This window comes from Acinonyx jubatus, chromosome B3 (genome assembly GCF_027475565.1).
Source record: "Acinonyx jubatus isolate Ajub_Pintada_27869175 chromosome B3, VMU_Ajub_asm_v1.0, whole genome shotgun sequence".
Lineage (NCBI taxonomy): Eukaryota > Metazoa > Chordata > Mammalia > Carnivora > Felidae > Acinonyx > Acinonyx jubatus.
Window position 1 is genome coordinate 63331450 of NC_069386.1, and position 17433 is coordinate 63348882.

Here is a 17433-nt window from a genome sequence, read left to right on the forward strand (position 1 = left end):
TGAAACCGAGTAGGGCACACAATAAAGCAATAGTAGTTTTGGGTTAAAAATTTCCCACATATCATTCTTAGATTATCATTTCATCCAGATTTAGTGGTAACATGTTCCCAAACCAATAAATATATTTATATTTACTGTGTTTACCTATTTATAGGTAACAGACCATAACAAATCTGGATACAATCAAGGATGAATAAATGTCAATAAGATGAACTATATACATGAGTTTTCAGTTTAAAATATACCTTAAAAATGATTTTTTTTAAAAAGCTCATTTCTATTGCTTTCTCTTTGAGTAATTATGATCTCTTATGTGATACTTTGATATCCTCTGGAAGAGTAAGAAAAAGTCCTTTTGTATTTCATGATAGGTTTAATCAGGTAATTAAAACAAATTCTTATGATATCATCTGATATGTCCAATTACATGGGTATGATGTAACAAAAACAGTTACAAACTTATATATGCATATTTACATTATATATCCAAACTATCAAGCTAAGCAACTATATCTAAGGAGATACATTATGACAGGAGTTAAACAAGTTTTCATTGCTTATTAGAAAGAATGCAGTCAAGCTTTTAATGGAAGTAATATACAAGTGAGGCACTTTTGAGGTCAAGAATAGAAAGCAATGACACTACATACCGGCAATGTTCACAAAAATCTATGTGTATCTTTAATACAAAGGTTTTTCAACTAGATTATTCTTGAGAAGTTTCAAAACTAGCAACTTATGCAATTTAAGGAGCTTTCAGGAACAATGGCTAACATCAGTGTATCAAAGCATATGAAAGTTTTATAACCACCTGGCTGCTAGGCAAACAGTACCTTAACACCTTAAAGCCCTTTTTTGTATTTTGTGGGTTTTTTTTTTTTTTTTGGTTTATATAAATCACCTCAGGTTGTGGTTTCTTAATGTTTTGACTCACTGCAAAACACCTGATGGTACTATTATTACCATGGTTTATAGACCAATTTTTTTTTAAGTGCAACAATGCAAGTTTCTAGTGCTTTCCTTTATCCTTAGAAATGTGAACCTGGAGGTCAAATTAAGAATGAGAATATTTAGTGAAGGATCTGTTTTCTAGGTAAATAGTTTTCAAAGTTACATGTAGAAAAATGTTACACTTGCCTAATATATCTTTGGGCTAAAATTAAAAACCCAAACTTACACATATATTCCGAAGTGTAATCACAAAGTCTAAGTAAATTTCAAAAAAAAGAAACAGCCTTTGAATTGCCCATCTGGAGGAAAGTACGTGTTTCCTGTACTCTGAAGACCTACATGGATATTAGAAAACATCTCTGTGGCATTCAATCAAGGGGTTGGGGAGAAAAAAGAAAAAGACTTACCCAACATATCAGATGGCACTATACACATGAGTTCAAAGTGCATTTATATTACTTCAAAAGTTCATTTTAGGCACTGCTGAATAACCAATGAAAATAGGTAGTTTCAAGTTTTCCCCCCTAAACTTTGACCCCTGTCCCAACATCATCCCAGAGACATACACACACTCTCTGAAGTTATCATGATGAAATACAGGTGACGTTCATTATTTTCTTTAAAAAAACTCTCCCTGACTGGTAATGGGAGGAAAATTAGAATACCATTTTGGTAATGGCTTTTGCAAGTTAAAAGAATCGGTTTTGCAAATGCTTCGGCACATCCATTATGTTTGATTGCCAGTTCTGAATATCAATAAATATTTTAAGACAGGTTATGTAAGAAAAAAGTGCTTAAAATCTTTCAGTGACCAACCAGACACATTAGAGGAAAGATTCGATTTACAGTTCCTTTGAGCTAATTCTTACTCTTGTTTTCTCCCTTTGGAGGTGGCCACTGCTTAAATAGCCCTTTTTTATTGGTAGTAGTGATGAACCCTGTCAGATCCTGATTGCCACCTCAGGTCTCTGGTCTATAAATCATCCAGTAGGTGGTGCTGAAGTCCCATACCTCCTATTTCTTCAAAAATCAAAGGATTCTCCTGTCAAGGCAGGAGAAAAATCATTTAAGAGTTATCAACTCTGAACACAACAAGCCATCAGACCAAAGTCTTTCTTATTATGCCATCCAGATGATTTCATTTTCAGTATTTACTGTTACTTGAGTTGTTCTATGAAGCCATTTGCTTCTACTACCAGATTCAAAGAGAAAGGTTTCCGAGGAAAAGCCATTTGGCAGTACCAGGTCTGTAGGCAGAAGGAGAAGATGTTCCTGAACTTACCGATACACGTCAAGAAAGAGAAACTCAGACTATCCTTTTTACCCCCCCACATAATGAGAATTTACTCAAGAGAATATTCCCACATAGGGATTCAGATAGCACTATATTTCGTTAGTTTTCTAGACCAGTTTGGAATCTGAGTGTGTTAACTATGAAAATCCAAGGGGAAATAAAAACCATTTCATCACCGTAGTTTTTAATGAAGAAACTTGTTTAAAATGGTAAAGGAAAAAATGGGAATGGGATGGCGAAATCTTAGCAGCAAAGTGGTTAAACAAGTTGAAAATATTAATGCACAGACATTAAAATATTAAAGCATATATGTTGCATATAAAATACAGTACAGAACCAGGAGTTGCACTATACTGATTAGTGCTTAACAGAAGAAATGATTAAAATTGTTCTTCCCAGAAGTATATACACAGTTCATTTCCACAGCATTTTCCTATATAGCCAGCAAGTTATTTTCTTCAGTTATTCACACCTTGCTCAAACCTGAATTATAAATTCAGCACTTACAAATATGAAAATTCATTCACAAGGAAAACGAGTATTTCCATTTCACCAATAAAAAGTAATTTTGAAAGTTAACAGTCTATTCTAGGAAACCAAGTTTAGCTGAAAACTTCAGGGATGAAGATCATCTGGTGTAGCAGTGTTCAAATATATAAACAGTAAAAATAAGTCTTAAAACGGCTGCTACAGTGTCATATTTTGGATTTAGTTCATCCAATTGATTTTTAGTACAAAACTAGAAATAACCTCTTCTTCATAACATCTATAGTTATCAATATATTTTTCTTCTTTTCAATGTGAAATAATACTTCAAGATGATCTATATACACAATGTTGTCAGTTCAAGCTGTCATATAAATATAAATGCTTTCTTAAAAAAAAGTATTTTACAGACAGATAGTGTTATATACATTGTTCAGTTTGATCTGGGGCAAAAGAAGAAAGTGAACACAAGCCTAAGTGTGGTATGTAAAAAGAATGATACATAAATGACATTTTAAAACCTGCATAGAAATGAGCTTCAAATGGTAGTGTGATTTTAATTTCTATCACTTCTGAAACTTCAAGCCATTAAAAAAAGGCACACTTCTCAACTCTATCCCTCTAAGGGAACGTTCTTAAAGAACCCTTTACTTTGTTAGAGTTTTAATGTAACACTTATAAAGACCAAAAAAACCCAAAAAACAAACAAAAAAAAAAAGAAATGAAACCAAACCAAACAAAAAAACCCCACCAAAAACAAAACCCAAAAAACCCAGACAAATGGACCCCAACCACTTTAAACAATTTGTTGGAACATTTATCCAACTACTTTGTAAATAAAACATCCAGTAATACAATGCTCTGCAAAAGAAATAAAATTATATGTACAAGATATTTCATTCACAATGTTGGATTAAATACTTTCCTGGGATAGTTCAGTATATACTTTAACATATAATAATTTTGCTTTTAGGCCAGTTTAAATAAAATAAAATGCAACTGGGAAAAGTTACTCTTATGCAAATAATAAGCAATGAGAATTAAGTTAAAAAGTTAGTAACACAGCTGAACATATTCTAGTTTAGCAGAGTTAAGTGGAGATCTCAGGAGGAAACTTTTATATTAACTATCCAGTTACACTTTTTGCCTTGTAAAACATTTGTAAATGCAATATGATTTTTTGAAGGAGGAAAACTCTGAAAGAAAACAACTTGCTGGTTGAATACCACAACAAAACAAAACAATCCCAAAACTCACTTTTTTCTATAATGTTTACTCAGTCTCTTTTTATATAAAAATAAGTGTTACGTTCCCATCAGAACATTAGACAATTACATCTGTGCTTTAAAAAAAAATTGGTCACTCAAGCCTATTAGAATATTTTTAAAGATTTTAGATTACCAGAATGTACAGATATAACTCAATATAAACTGTAGCCAAGGGAAATGAGGATGAAAATATCAAATCATTCACATGGAATAAAAACGTTATTAACTAGATGAGTAAAATATTCAAAATATAATGGAATGTGACAGTAGATATATGTACATCTACTTCAGAACTAGGAAGGGGAAGAAAAGTTTAATATGTGATAATTCGTACCTTATATTTAGTTAAATATAAACATTTGTTATTTATACATAAAACTGCTTTCAAAAAACAACTAATAAATGATTTAGTTGTACTTGTTTTACTTCTTACAATTCCCAAGTGTTAACTTTTCTTAGATTGAAATCAACTGTCCCCTAGTGCACTTTTAGTTCATGTCTTAATGAATTCAAACCTTTAAAAGTCCCATCACCTAATGCATAAATATATAAAAATGCCAAAAATTAATCCCTTTTAGTTGGATATTTTATGCTCACTTTTTATACCCAATAACCAGAAATAGTTTCCTTTTGCAGATACTCTTTACAACCTGTAACAAAACATGCCATGCACTCAAGGGAAAAAGTTAGGCATGGCTAGCATTTGTGAAATGCCAAGAACTGACAAGTTCTGCTTCCTCCACGTGTGGCCCCAATGATTACCAGGCAAGATTTCATATTGCTTGCCAAAAGTTTCCACAAATCCAAGTTAGCTAATTCCTGGAAACAAAGATTTTAAGCTCATTTTGGCACTGGATCCTTTCATCCAGCAGCTTTATGTTTCCCGCCACAGCACCCACACGCCTCACCACAACGATGGCACATTCTCAAAGGGACATAGCAGCACATACATGGTACAATGAAAGACAAAGCTACTAGGGCTAACCATCGTAAGCAGAACTTGTCATCACTAGTGTCACATGAACAGGGATCAGAAAAATCTCCCTCTGAGTCTGACATACAATGATATAACATGCTCTCTGCACAGAGCATGCAACTAACTTGATATATGCATCTTTTAATAGGGTCTGGAGCATCCTGACATTTCCCCCTGCCATTTTCTTCATGATTAAACCTTTCCTGGCAGTATACGCAGCGGGAACGTTCACCATCTTCTTTTCTTCGTTTTGACTTCTTAAATTTTAATGAGGAAGGCTGTGCCTTAAATACCACAGAGTCTTTGAGTGAACTTAACTTAGTCTCATCCCCACAAGAGTACAGATAGTCTGATTTTTTACTGTCTGGTTTAGAAAATTGAATACTGGAATCAGTATCATCTCTCTCTAAGTCATTTTTCCACATGTCAGGATGTCTGTAGTCTGCATAACGACGTATTAAGATATCTCGAGGGTTTATCCTGACAATCTCATCCTCATCTTGAAAGCTGACATGTCGGATTGATTTCAAAGGGACCTAAAAAGGAAAGACATGAAAACTGCAGTAATAACTGTGAAGGTTAATTTTATATGTCAATTTGGCTAGGCTGCGTGCCCAAATATTTGATCAAACATTATTTTGGATGTTTATGTTTCTTGGATGAGATTAATCTTTAAATTGGTGGACTATGGGGCGCCTGGGTGGCGCAGTCGGTTAAGTGTCCGACTTCAGCCAGGTCACGATCTTGCGGTCCGTGAGTTCGAGCCCCGCGTCAGGCTCTGGGCTGATGGCTCGGAGCCTGGAGCCTGTTTCCGATTCTGTGTCTCCCTCTCTCTCTGCCCCTCACCCGTTCATGCTCTGTCTCTCCCTGTCCCAAAAAATAAATAAATGTTGAAAAAAAAATTTTTTTTTTAAATAAAAAATAAAAATAAATTGGTGGACTGTGAGGGAAACAGATTATCTTCCAGGGCATAGGCAGACCTCACCAATTAGCTGAAGGCCTTAATAGTATAAATGCTGACCACCGCCCCCTGCCTCGCCCCACCCAAGCAAGATGGAATTCTGCTAGCAGAATTCTGCCTTTAGATGGGGACTGCAACTCTTCCCTGGGTCTCAAGCCTGATAGCCTACCTGCATATTCTGCTTATGTACCTCCACTATTGCATGAGCCAATTCCCTAAAGTAAATCTCTCTGTGTATACATAACACAACCAGTTGGTTCTGTTTCTCTGGAGAACCCTGACTCATATAAATTTTAGTACCAAGAATTGGAGTGTTGTTGTTAACAAATACCTAAAAATGTGGAAATGCCTTTGGAACTGGGTAATGGGTAAAGGCTAAAAGTTTTGAGGTGTATGTTACAAAAAGCCTTGAACAGACTGTTGGTTGAAATATGGCCGTCAAACATGCTTCTGGTGAAGGCTCAGACGGAAATGAAGAACACATTATTGGACACTGGGGAAAGGCGATCCATGTTACAAACTGGGTGAAGAATGTGGATGGATTGTATGTTAGTGTTTTGTGGAATATAGAACTTGTGAGTGATAGACTTGGATATTTAGCAGAGATTCCTAAGCAAAGTGCTGAAGGTGACTAGTTACTCCTTGCTGCTAACAGCAAAATGTAAGAGGAAAGGGATAAATTGAAATAGAAATTTTGAAGCAAAAAGGAGGCAGATCTTCAAGAGTCAGAAAATTCTCAGCCTATGGATAGTGCAAAAATTTAGAAAGCATGCAAAGGTATGCTGATCTGTCACATAATAAAGAGATTATGGGTGTGATTGCCAAATCCAACCAACCATCTCAACTGAAATGCTGCCATGTTGGGCTAAAGGGAAGAGAGGTAGGATGAAATGAAGAAAGGCTACTGGACATCAAGGATTTACAGGACTGGAAATACAGCTATCTAACTGAAAACATGTGTTATCCTTTAAAAAAAGGGAAGAACGACCCCAAAGGTAAGTCTCTCTCCTCAATTCCATATGGCAAAGGCAATTCCTCAGTTGCAGTGGGCCAGGAAACCTAGAGCCTTTGGTATGAGTTTATCACACACTGCCAAGAAAATGGGGTCACCACTGTGGTAGGCGCATAGGTCAAAGCAATGAGCCAAAGCCTAAGAGGATTATTTTCAAACCTTAAAATCTCACAGAATTTGCCCTGCCAGGTTTTAGACTTGCTTAGGACTCATGACTGCTTTCTTCTTTCTAAAATTTACCACTTTTCAAAAGAAGTATCTATTGTATTGTATGCCTTTTCCATCATGGTATTTTGGAAGCAGGTATTTGGGTCTTGTTTTACAGGTGTCTTGTTTTACAGGTAGAGAGGAATTCTGCCTTAGGACGAATCATACCTTGAGTCTCACCCACACTTGACTTAGACAAGATCTAGGATTTAGAATTGACGCTACCAGGGGTTCAGACTTCTGGGCTGTTGTAATGGGATGAGTGTGAGGAACCAGAGTGTGCAATGTTACGGGCTGACTTGTGCACTCTCAAAATTCATATGCTGAGACCTCAACCCCCAGTACTTCACAATGTGACTACATTTGGATACAGGGCCTTTAAAAGGTGATTACATTAAAATAGATCCTTAATTAAGGTGGGTCTTAATCCAATCTGACTGGTATCCTTCTAAGAAAGGAAATTTGGACATACAGGGAGAGGAGGCACCAGAGATGTGTGGGTGTACAAAAGACCATGTGAGGACACAGCCAAAAGGTACAGAAAGAGAAGGCTGGGAAGAAACCAAATGTGCCAACATCTTCGTTTTGGACTTCCGGTTTCCAGAACTACAAGAAAATCAGTATGTTTTTCAAGCCACTCAGTCTGCTATTTTGTTATGATAGCCCTAGCAAACGAATACAAAGACATACATGTATACAGCTTGGTTATATGAGTCACTTGAAACACAGGACACCCACACCTACTTATTCTCACTCTCTCCTCCTCCTTTCTCTACCCTCCTTTCTGGGTAGATTATCTTCCTGAGGCCAGGGAGCAGGTTAAATATTTCTGGGGATAAACCAAATGGTGTCTAAATCAAAATGACCTTTTCCTTTATCTATACAAGTGGGCTTCTAGTAGTCACATTTGTTTCTCCTATGCCTATGCCCAGTCCCTGGACACAGTGACCATCTACAGGTAAGCACCTGACTCAGGTTGAGACAAACTTCCATTCTCAAGATATTTGGAACCAGGGCTAAAAAACCCTCCAGGTCTGGGCTAATGGTGGAATGATGGATACAGTCCATTAAATTAACAATACACAATTTCTCTTGGCTTTATCCAGTGATAAATACACAGTGGCAACTCCTAGAGTCAAACCAGAAATTTGGATGGAATTTAAGTAATAGTGTTCTATAAACATGCATGTAGCAAATTAACACACAAAAGATTTTCTAGTATAATTCAGCTACATGGAGAATTAAAAGGACTAAAAAATTTCACTTATGTGTTAGTTAGTTATATCCCACAATAGGAGATAAGCTAAGATTACTTACCCTATTTTGGGACTTTAGGCTTCCACATTCCTTGGATATTTGCCGTTGTACATATTCTATACTTCTGCCCTGAATGTCTAGGCCCGGATGACTGAATGTTATCTAAAATATAAACAATTTCTACTTAAGTGACCAGAGAATGTATTTCTTATTTTTAATAAAACCATACAGTGTGTATTCCAAAGTTTCATAACCTATTAGCAGTGAAGCTTTTCAAAATGGTTGTAATAAAGAGCATTATTTGAATCATCCTATTGATTATTTGAACTTAGGTCTTTCCTTATACATTTAAATTTTAATTTCAAAAGTAACATGAACTTCTGGTTTCTGGTTCTACACGTGAGGAACTTAGTAAACGCCACTCTGTTCTAACAAGTAAACAACTGAATAGAAAAAATAGCACCAATTTGTCTCAGATCTGTAAGACAGAGGAGGACACGGTGCAAACCACCGCCCCCAATACTGGAGAGATGGGAAAGTAATGGGAGTCACAGCTCACCAGAACAAACTCATGAGCAGAATTGCTGCAGAAACGAGTGCTGAGGTGGAGCTGCTGATAGTGAAGCCCCACACTTTTGGGAGTTTACCTCCCGGAGCTCAGCTGATAAATATCAGAAAAATCCCTGCATGCTTCCAGCAGGTGGAGGGGGAAAGGAACCACTTCTGAACTATGCCAGAAAACTCCCAAGGTCTGCCCTCAGGAGAAACTAGTTAACCAGAGCCTTACCTACTGGGATATTATCAGAGCATATCTGACCTAGGAGAGGGGAAATAGCCAACTCTAACCATCTAACCCAACTAAGAAATTAGAAAAAACTGAGAAATATTGGTGGAGTTCACAGACCAGAGGCATAGGCTCATTCTAAAAGACTGAGACCTATTCATAGGACTACAGAATGCTCCCCGTCCCCCCACACCTCACCACCACATACTAAAGACCTATTTACAGCAGTTCCTTTTACCCAGTACATCATGTCCAGCTATTAGCTATAAAGAACAAAATTACCAAACATACTAAAAGACAAAAACAATCTGAAGAGATAGAACAAGCACCAGAACGAGACACAGCAGGGATTTGGAATGAGAAGACTAGGAATTTAAAACAACTATGAATAATATGCTAAAAGCTCTAATGGATAGCACGCAAGAACAAATGAGCAATACAAGCAAAGAGATAGAAATCCTAATAAGGAACCAAAAAGAAATGCTAGAGATCACAAACACTAAGAGAAATGAAGAATGCCTTTGTGGGACTTATTAGACTGGACAGGTCTGAAGAAAGAATCTCTGAGCTATATGAAATAGTAATGACTGACAATTTACCCATATTGATGTTAGACACCAAACCACAGACCCAGGAAACTCTGAGAATACCAAGCAGGATAAATGCCACGCCCTCTCCCCCACTACACCTACCATACCATTTTCAAACTATAAAAACTCAAAGATAAGAAAAAGTCCTGAAAAATGACCAAATGAAAAATTCCTGACTTACAGAGGGACAAAGAATCACATCTGCCCTCTTATCAGAAATCATGCAAGCAAGAAGGCAGTGGAGTCAAAGATTTAAAGTGGTGAAAGAAACAACCTGCCAACCTAGAATGCTGTACCCTACAAAAAACCAAAATCCTTCAAAAGAGATAAAGACTTTCTCAGGCAAACAAAAACTGAAGAAATTTGTTGCCAGTAGACTTGCCTTACAAGGAATGTTATGAGGTTCTTTAGAGAGAAGGAAAATAATACAGATCAGAAACTCAGATCTACGTAAGAATAAAGGAATACTGAAGAAGGAATAAGTGAAAATAAAATAAAGTTTTAATTTTTCTTATTCTTAATTGAGCTAACAGAGAACAGTTGTTTAAAAATGGTAACAATGGGGGCGCCTGGGTGGCTCAGTCGGTTAAGCGGCCGACTTCAGCTCAGGTCATGATCTCGCGGTCCATGAGTTCAAGCCCCGCGTCGGGCTCTGTGCTGACAGCTCAGAGCTGTGTCTCCCTCTCTCTGACCCTCCCCCGTTCATGCTCTGTCTCTCTCTGTCTCAAAAATAAATAAACGTTAAAAAAAATTTTTTTTTAATTAAAAAAAAATAAAAATGGTAACAATGTATTCAATCATGTATGATTATATGTGTGTGTGTGTGTGTGTGTGTGTGTATACTTACATATATAAAGGGAAATGAATGGCAATGATACAAGAGATGGGAAGGAGGAATTGGGATTATTTTGTTATTATAAGGTAATTGCAAGATCTGTAAAGTAATTTAGTGTTCTTTGAAAATGGACACAGATTAGTTGTAAAGGTATAATGCAAATCTCAGGATAACCACAAAAAAAAAGATAAAACAGACAAACAAATGTCACTTATCTGCCAAAAAGGAGAGAAAACGAAACCATATAAAATGTTGAATTAAACCACAAAGACAGAAAATAAATGAAAGACAAAAACAGAAACAGAGAAAAAGGGCAACAAATAGAAAACTATAAAAAATATGGTAGATATTAATTCCGCTGTATCAATAATCACTTTGAATGTTAATGCCCTAAACGCACCAATTAAACAACAGAGACTGTCAGAGAAAATAAAAAAGACCCAACTATGTGTTGTCTATAAGAAACGTACTTACAGAGTAAAGGTAAAGAGATGGAGAAAAATACTCTATGCTAACACTAATCAAAAGAAAGCCTATTTAATTAATTTCAGACACAGCTGACCTCAAAGCAAGAAAAGTTGGTGGTGATAAGGAAGGGCATTACATAATGATAGAAGATTAATTTTCTAAGAAGACCTAGCAATCCTTAATGTGTACGTGCTTAAGAACAGAGCATTATATTACACAAGGCAAAAACTGACAGAACTGCAAGGAGAAAGAGACATACTTATTATCACAGCTGGAGACTTTAACACCCTCTGTCAGAAATGGACAGATCCAATAGGCAGAAGATCAGTAAGGACCTGGTTGAACTCCACACCATCAATCATATGAATATAAGTGACATCTACAGATATTTAACAACAGCAAAATATCTTCTCAAGTTCACATGAACATTAACCAAGACAGACCACATTCTGGGCCACAAAGCAGACTTCAATAAATTTAAAAGAATACAAATTATATAATGTCTGCTCTCAGACCACAAAGGAAATAAATTAGATATCAATAATAGAAGGATAAGTGAAAAATCTCCAAATATGTGGAGATTTAACAAAACAACACTTCGAAATTAACACAGATCAAAGAGATTTTTAAAAATTAAGTATTTTGAACTAAATGGAAATGAAAATTGTAGAATAGAGTGAAGGTTGTGCTTAGAGGGAAATTTACAGCATCAAATGCATATATTAGAAAAGAAAGATCTAGGGGCGCCTGGATGGCGCAGTCAGTTAAGCGTCCGACTTCAGCCAGGTCACGATCTCGCGGTCTGAGTTCGAGCCCCGTGTCAGGCTCTGGGCTGATGGCTCAGAGCCTGGAGCCTGTTTCCGATTCTGTGTCTCCCTCTCTCTCTGACCCTCCCCCGTTCATGCTCTGTCTCTCTCTGTCCCAAAAATAAATAAACGTTGAAAAAAAATTAAAAAAAAAAAGAAAAGATCTAAAATCAATAATCTATGTTTCCACCTTAGAAAACTAGAAAAAGATTAAATCCAAACCTAGAGTTTCTAGCTAATGCAATAAGAAAAGAAAAAGAATTAAAAGGTATACAGATTGAGAAGGAAGAAATAAAACTGTCCTTGTTCACAGAAGGTATAATCATGTATGCAGAAAATCTGAAAGAATTGATAAAATAACTCCCAGAACTAAACTAATAAGCAATTATAGCAAGGTTGCAGGATACAAAATGTATACATAAAAGCCAATCACTTTCCTATATATGAACAATAAACACATGTGGAGTTTGACATTAAAAATGCAGTACCATTCATGTTAGCACTCCCCAAAATGAAATACTTAGGTATAAATCTAACAAAATATGTGTAAGATCTGTTATGAGGAAACTATAAAACACTGATGAACAAAATCAATAATAAATGTAGAGATATCCACATTCATGGATTGGAAGACTCAATACTGTTAAGATGTCAGTTCTTCTCAAATTAGTCTACAGATTCAATGCAGTCCCAGTTAAAACACCAGCAAGTTATTTTGTGGATACCACAACTGATTCAAAGTTTATAGAAAGAGGCAAAAGACCCAGAAGAGCCAACACAATATTGAAGGAGAAAAAAGCTGGAGGACTGACATTACCTGACTTCAAGGTTACATTAATTAAGACAGTGTGGGATTGACAAAAGAATAGATCAGTGATACATTACAGATGACTTTGGTAAATGGCAAGGACTTTAAAATACAACACCAAAGGCACAATCCATGAAAGAAAGAACTGATAAGCTGGACTTCATTAAAATTAAAACCTTCTGCTGTGCAAGATACAGTGTCAAAAGAATGAGAAGGCAAGTCATACACTGGGACAGAATATTTATAAAAGGTATCTGATAAAGGAACGTTATCCAAAATATACAAAGAAGTCTTAAAAACCAACAATAAAGGGGTGCCTGGGTGGCTCAGTTGGTTGAGCGTCTGACTTCGGGTCAGGTCATGATCTCATGGTGCAGGAGTTCAAGCCCTGCATTGGACTCTATGCTGACAGCTCAGAGCCTGGAGCGTGCTTCAGATTCTGTGTCCCCCTCTCTCCGCCCCACCCCTGTTTGTGCTCTGTCTCTCTCTGTCTTTCAAAAATGAATAAACATAAAAAATTTTTTTTAAATAAAACCAACAATAAAAATTCTCAAAAACCAATAATAATGAAACAACCCAATTTAAAAAATGAGCCAAAGATCTCCATATATTCACCATGGAAGATACACAAATGGAAAAACAGCAAATGAAAAGATGCTACATACCGTAAGTCATCAAGGAAATGCAAATTAAAACAAGGAGATACCACTACACAAGTAGTAGAATGGCTAATATCGAGAACACTGACAACACTAAATCCTGGGGAGGATAGGATGCAGAGCAACAGGGAATCCTTATTGACTGCTGGTGGGAATTAAAAATGGTGCAGCTACTTTAGAAGACAATTTGGCAATGTCTTATAACACTAAACATACTCTTCCCATATGATCCAGCAATTGCACTCCTTGCTACCCAAAGGATTCAAAAACTTATATCCATGCAAAAAATTGCACACAAATGTTGTTAGCTGCTTTATTCATAAGTGCTAAACCTTGGAAGCAACCAAAATGTCCTTCTGTAGATGAACATAAAGTGTGGTATATGCCCAAACAAGAGAATATTAGTCAGTATTTAAAAAAAAAAAAAAGAAGACAAAGAAGAACTTTACATGCATTACTACTACGTGAAGGAAACCAAAGTGAAAACAATCTGAAAAGGCTATATACTTTATGACTTTCTGATAAAGTGAACCTATAAAGGTAATAAAAATTTAAGTGACTGCCAAGAGTTGTGCTTTGGCAGGGGTGGAAGAGATATGAATAGGCAGAACGCAGAGAATTTTTAGGGCAGTAAAAAACAAAAACAAAAACCTATGATACCATAACCCACTGAGCCACCCAGGTGCCCCCAAACCTCGTGTTTTTTAAGCTAGTGTTAGGTAACAATTCTCCATAGGTCTCATTTCTGTAGATCTAGTGAGGAAAGGCACCTTTTGCCTTTGTTTCTGACTATCTTTGCAAAGATGTACGTAAAGTGAAGCCCTTGAAAGGCAAGTGCCTTCCCTTTTTAGTTAGGTTTATTTAGTATCTACTATGACTATGACACCATCTCTTTCCCTGGCAAAGTCAGGCAAGACTTAACATCCTTTATAAACGACTTTGGGTTCCCTAAGTTCAGGGTTCCAACGCTGCAATGCAAAACCACTGAGTGTGTTTCATCCACCTGAGCAGCTCAGCACCATCTCCATGGGACTCGGAAGGCCAGGGGACCAACCCAAACATGAAGCTCATGCTACTTTATTGTGCTGTGAGTAATAATGTCCCTTGTCTCTGATTTAGCAGCCTTACATCTTCTGGAAGCAACCAGAAGGTTGAACCTTTAGGGTAAAATCTCAGACTTTTCATATTTCTCGACAGCAAGAAAGCAGTCTAGACCTTTTGGCAAGACTGACCGGCTGTGGAGAAGGATCCATCAACCTATCCAGTCAAAAGCAATTAAACATTCAAAGCATGTAAGTACTCTCTTGAACACATACTCATGAAGCAAGCTTTGGACAACGACCTAGTATCTTATGAAGATCTATTTTATGTAGACATTGTACTAAACAAACTACCACTAGTATTACAGTCCACATGATGGCTTAAATTAAATTTTTACATTCTGATTTTTTATGTATCATTTTTTTAAGTTTATTTATTTGAGAGAGAGAGAGAGAGAGAGAGAGAGAGAGAGAGAGAGAGAGAGAGAATGAGCTGGGAAGGGGCAGAGAGAGAGAGTTCCAAGCTAACAGTGTGGGGCCTGATGTGGGGCTCGAACTCACAAACCGTGAGATTATGACCTGAGTCAAAAATCCAGAGTTGGATGCTTAACTAACTGAGCCACTCAGGCGCCCCTACATCATTTTTCTTAAACTTGATTATTTTAGTCCGTAAAAGAGGACTCCATCTTGACAAAAAAGGTTTCTGACCAGCAAGTGTAAGGCCAGATTCTATAATATGGGAAATTCACCCTGTGAAGCCTATTGGGTGACACCCAAATGGACAAATGGTGTACCACTATACAAATGCAAGTGCACATTATTCCTCTTAAGAAACTTCCAGATTTATTAAATGCATAGCTAGTATCTGTGTACCTTTAAAGAAGAATACCCATACCATTCTAGTTCCTAATAAACTGAGTTCACTTATTTTGACATCAGCAAATTTATAATTAAATATCTAGTTATACAAAGTCATTAAACATCATCCTTTTTTTCTCTAGGTCACATCAATCTTAGATATAAGGAAAAGTTGCAAAGCAGCTAGAATTCAGACCCTAATAGTCTGGTTCCAGAAGACATGTTCACACTCAAAATCCCCAGGCTAAGAATTGCCTGCCAACTGTTGTTTACTTCCCTCTCTTCAGTTATCTAGCACCATTTTGTACTTTTCTGCGTGGCGACTACATTCTTTAACCACTCCACCACTATCATCATTGCATTTTGGGAGAAGGGCTCGGTTCTTTTCCCTCCCATTAGTCAAAAGAGTTCCCTCAGCCAAAAAAGATAGGCCAAATAAATTCCCAGGGTCTCGGATGATGAATATCAGTCCCTTGTAACTTTGTGTTACATTCACTAAATTTTTTCTCACTGCTCAACTACACGAAATCACTGGTCTAGTTCAGGATGTACATACATCCATTCTCTCTCCTCCATTGGGAAGTTTTTCTACCCATCACTCAAGATGTTGGAAGTATTTTGTATTTAAAAGTGTTAAACTGGATCTCTCCAATCTTGCTTCCTAGGATGCCTAGATGATGAGGAGGAAATATAACTCTGGACTGATTGTTCTGATTCCAAAAATCCCTGGAAAAGTTATGCAAATTGTTTTCAGCCTCTATTTTTGCCTCTTTTTAATAAAACTGGCTTAAAATTACTTTTTCCCTTCTTGTACCAATATTTTAATAACATTTTTTGTGCATTTCTTCTAAAATTTCATAGTAAACTTAGAAAAAAACATGTATATAAACTATAGATAATGTCTATCCCCCTAATGAGGCAGCTTGCTGTAGTGACTGTTGTGAAGATTAATGAGTTATGTAAGTGCTTTAAACAGCATATAGTAGGGACAAGCTATGATAAGGATTAACAAGCCATACTTATTAGATGTAATGTAACATAAAGCTGCCTATTTATTATAAATGAAATATTTCCAACTTGAGCTAGAATAAAAAGGAAGAGGAGACGAGAAGATGGCAGAAGGAGGAAAAACACCATTTGTAAATAACCTGAGAATTCTAATAATTTAACAAATATTAACGTGGTGACTTTGTTCAGGTACTTAATGATTCTATGCATGAATTCCTTCACTGATAATATCTTTATTTATTTACTTATTTATTTACTGCTCAAATGAGATATTGGAATCAAAAGCATTTAGCAAAGCATCAAAAGAATATAAAATCTCAAGTCTTCTTGATTTCCTAAGACAATTACAAAGGTCAGATAAAATTATTAAACATGCAAAACATGTAACACTTTAACAAGTAATCTGAAATATTAGAATGAAAGTCACCTTCCAAAGTAAAAGCAAAATGATTCTCAGAAATTTGAGTATTGCTTTCAGTAATGATTTTATTTATGAAAAACACCAGGCAGAAATACTAAAAGGTTTTAAAAAAAAGAGTAAGACATACTAATAGGTTTCATTATCCTACTTCATATACCATGATATTAGAGGAGAAAAAATGGAGAGTATCAGTATAACATGCAGTTGTAGGTACTGGGGAAACAGAGATAATCAAGTGTTTGACAGAACAAATTAAGACAAACACTATCAAAGAAACAAGAGTCTTCTCTTCTGAGATGGAAAAAAAAAACACCTAAGTAAGAGATGACAAAACCCTTGTGTTTGAAAAAATGGCCACCATGAAAGTGAAAGAAAGGAGCTATAAAATCTGAGCTGAGTGGGGAAAGTAAAACTTCAGTTACACAGGAAATATTTAAAATCCATGCTGTTACTGTGACTTGCTGAGAACAATTTTGAGTGACCCACAGTCCCTGGAGAATTAAGAAATTATAATCTTTAATTACTGTAGCCATGGAACCTTCCTTTCTTTCCCACTGGGACTGTTAACAGCATTAAAGCTTGCTAGTATTTCACCTTTATCTTACAGAGTCCGTTATTGATATCACAAATAAGCCAAATGTTTACGGAGAGCTTAATTCACTCAGAACAAAATGAATTAACAGGTTTATAGTGCTATCTCTGGAATTAGGTTTGTCCTCAAACCAGATCAACACAACAACCCAT

At 36.3% G+C, this 17433-nt stretch overlaps 1 protein-coding gene across 1 annotated transcript in view; it reads right to left on the bottom strand.

Moving 5' to 3' along the window:
* Window positions 1-353: 353 nt before the first annotated feature.
* SPRED1 (sprouty related EVH1 domain containing 1) overlaps window positions 354-17433 on the bottom strand; it is a 139221-nt gene continuing 122141 nt past the window's right edge. Inside the window, exons 6-7 of the mRNA XM_027066907.2 lie at window positions 8473-8574; window positions 354-5511 (exon numbers count right to left, since the gene is read on the bottom strand). Coding sequence (XP_026922708.1) covers window positions 4861-5511; window positions 8473-8574 — 753 coding nt within the window. The 3' untranslated portion in view covers window positions 354-4860. The remainder of the gene's footprint in view (window positions 5512-8472; window positions 8575-17433) is intronic.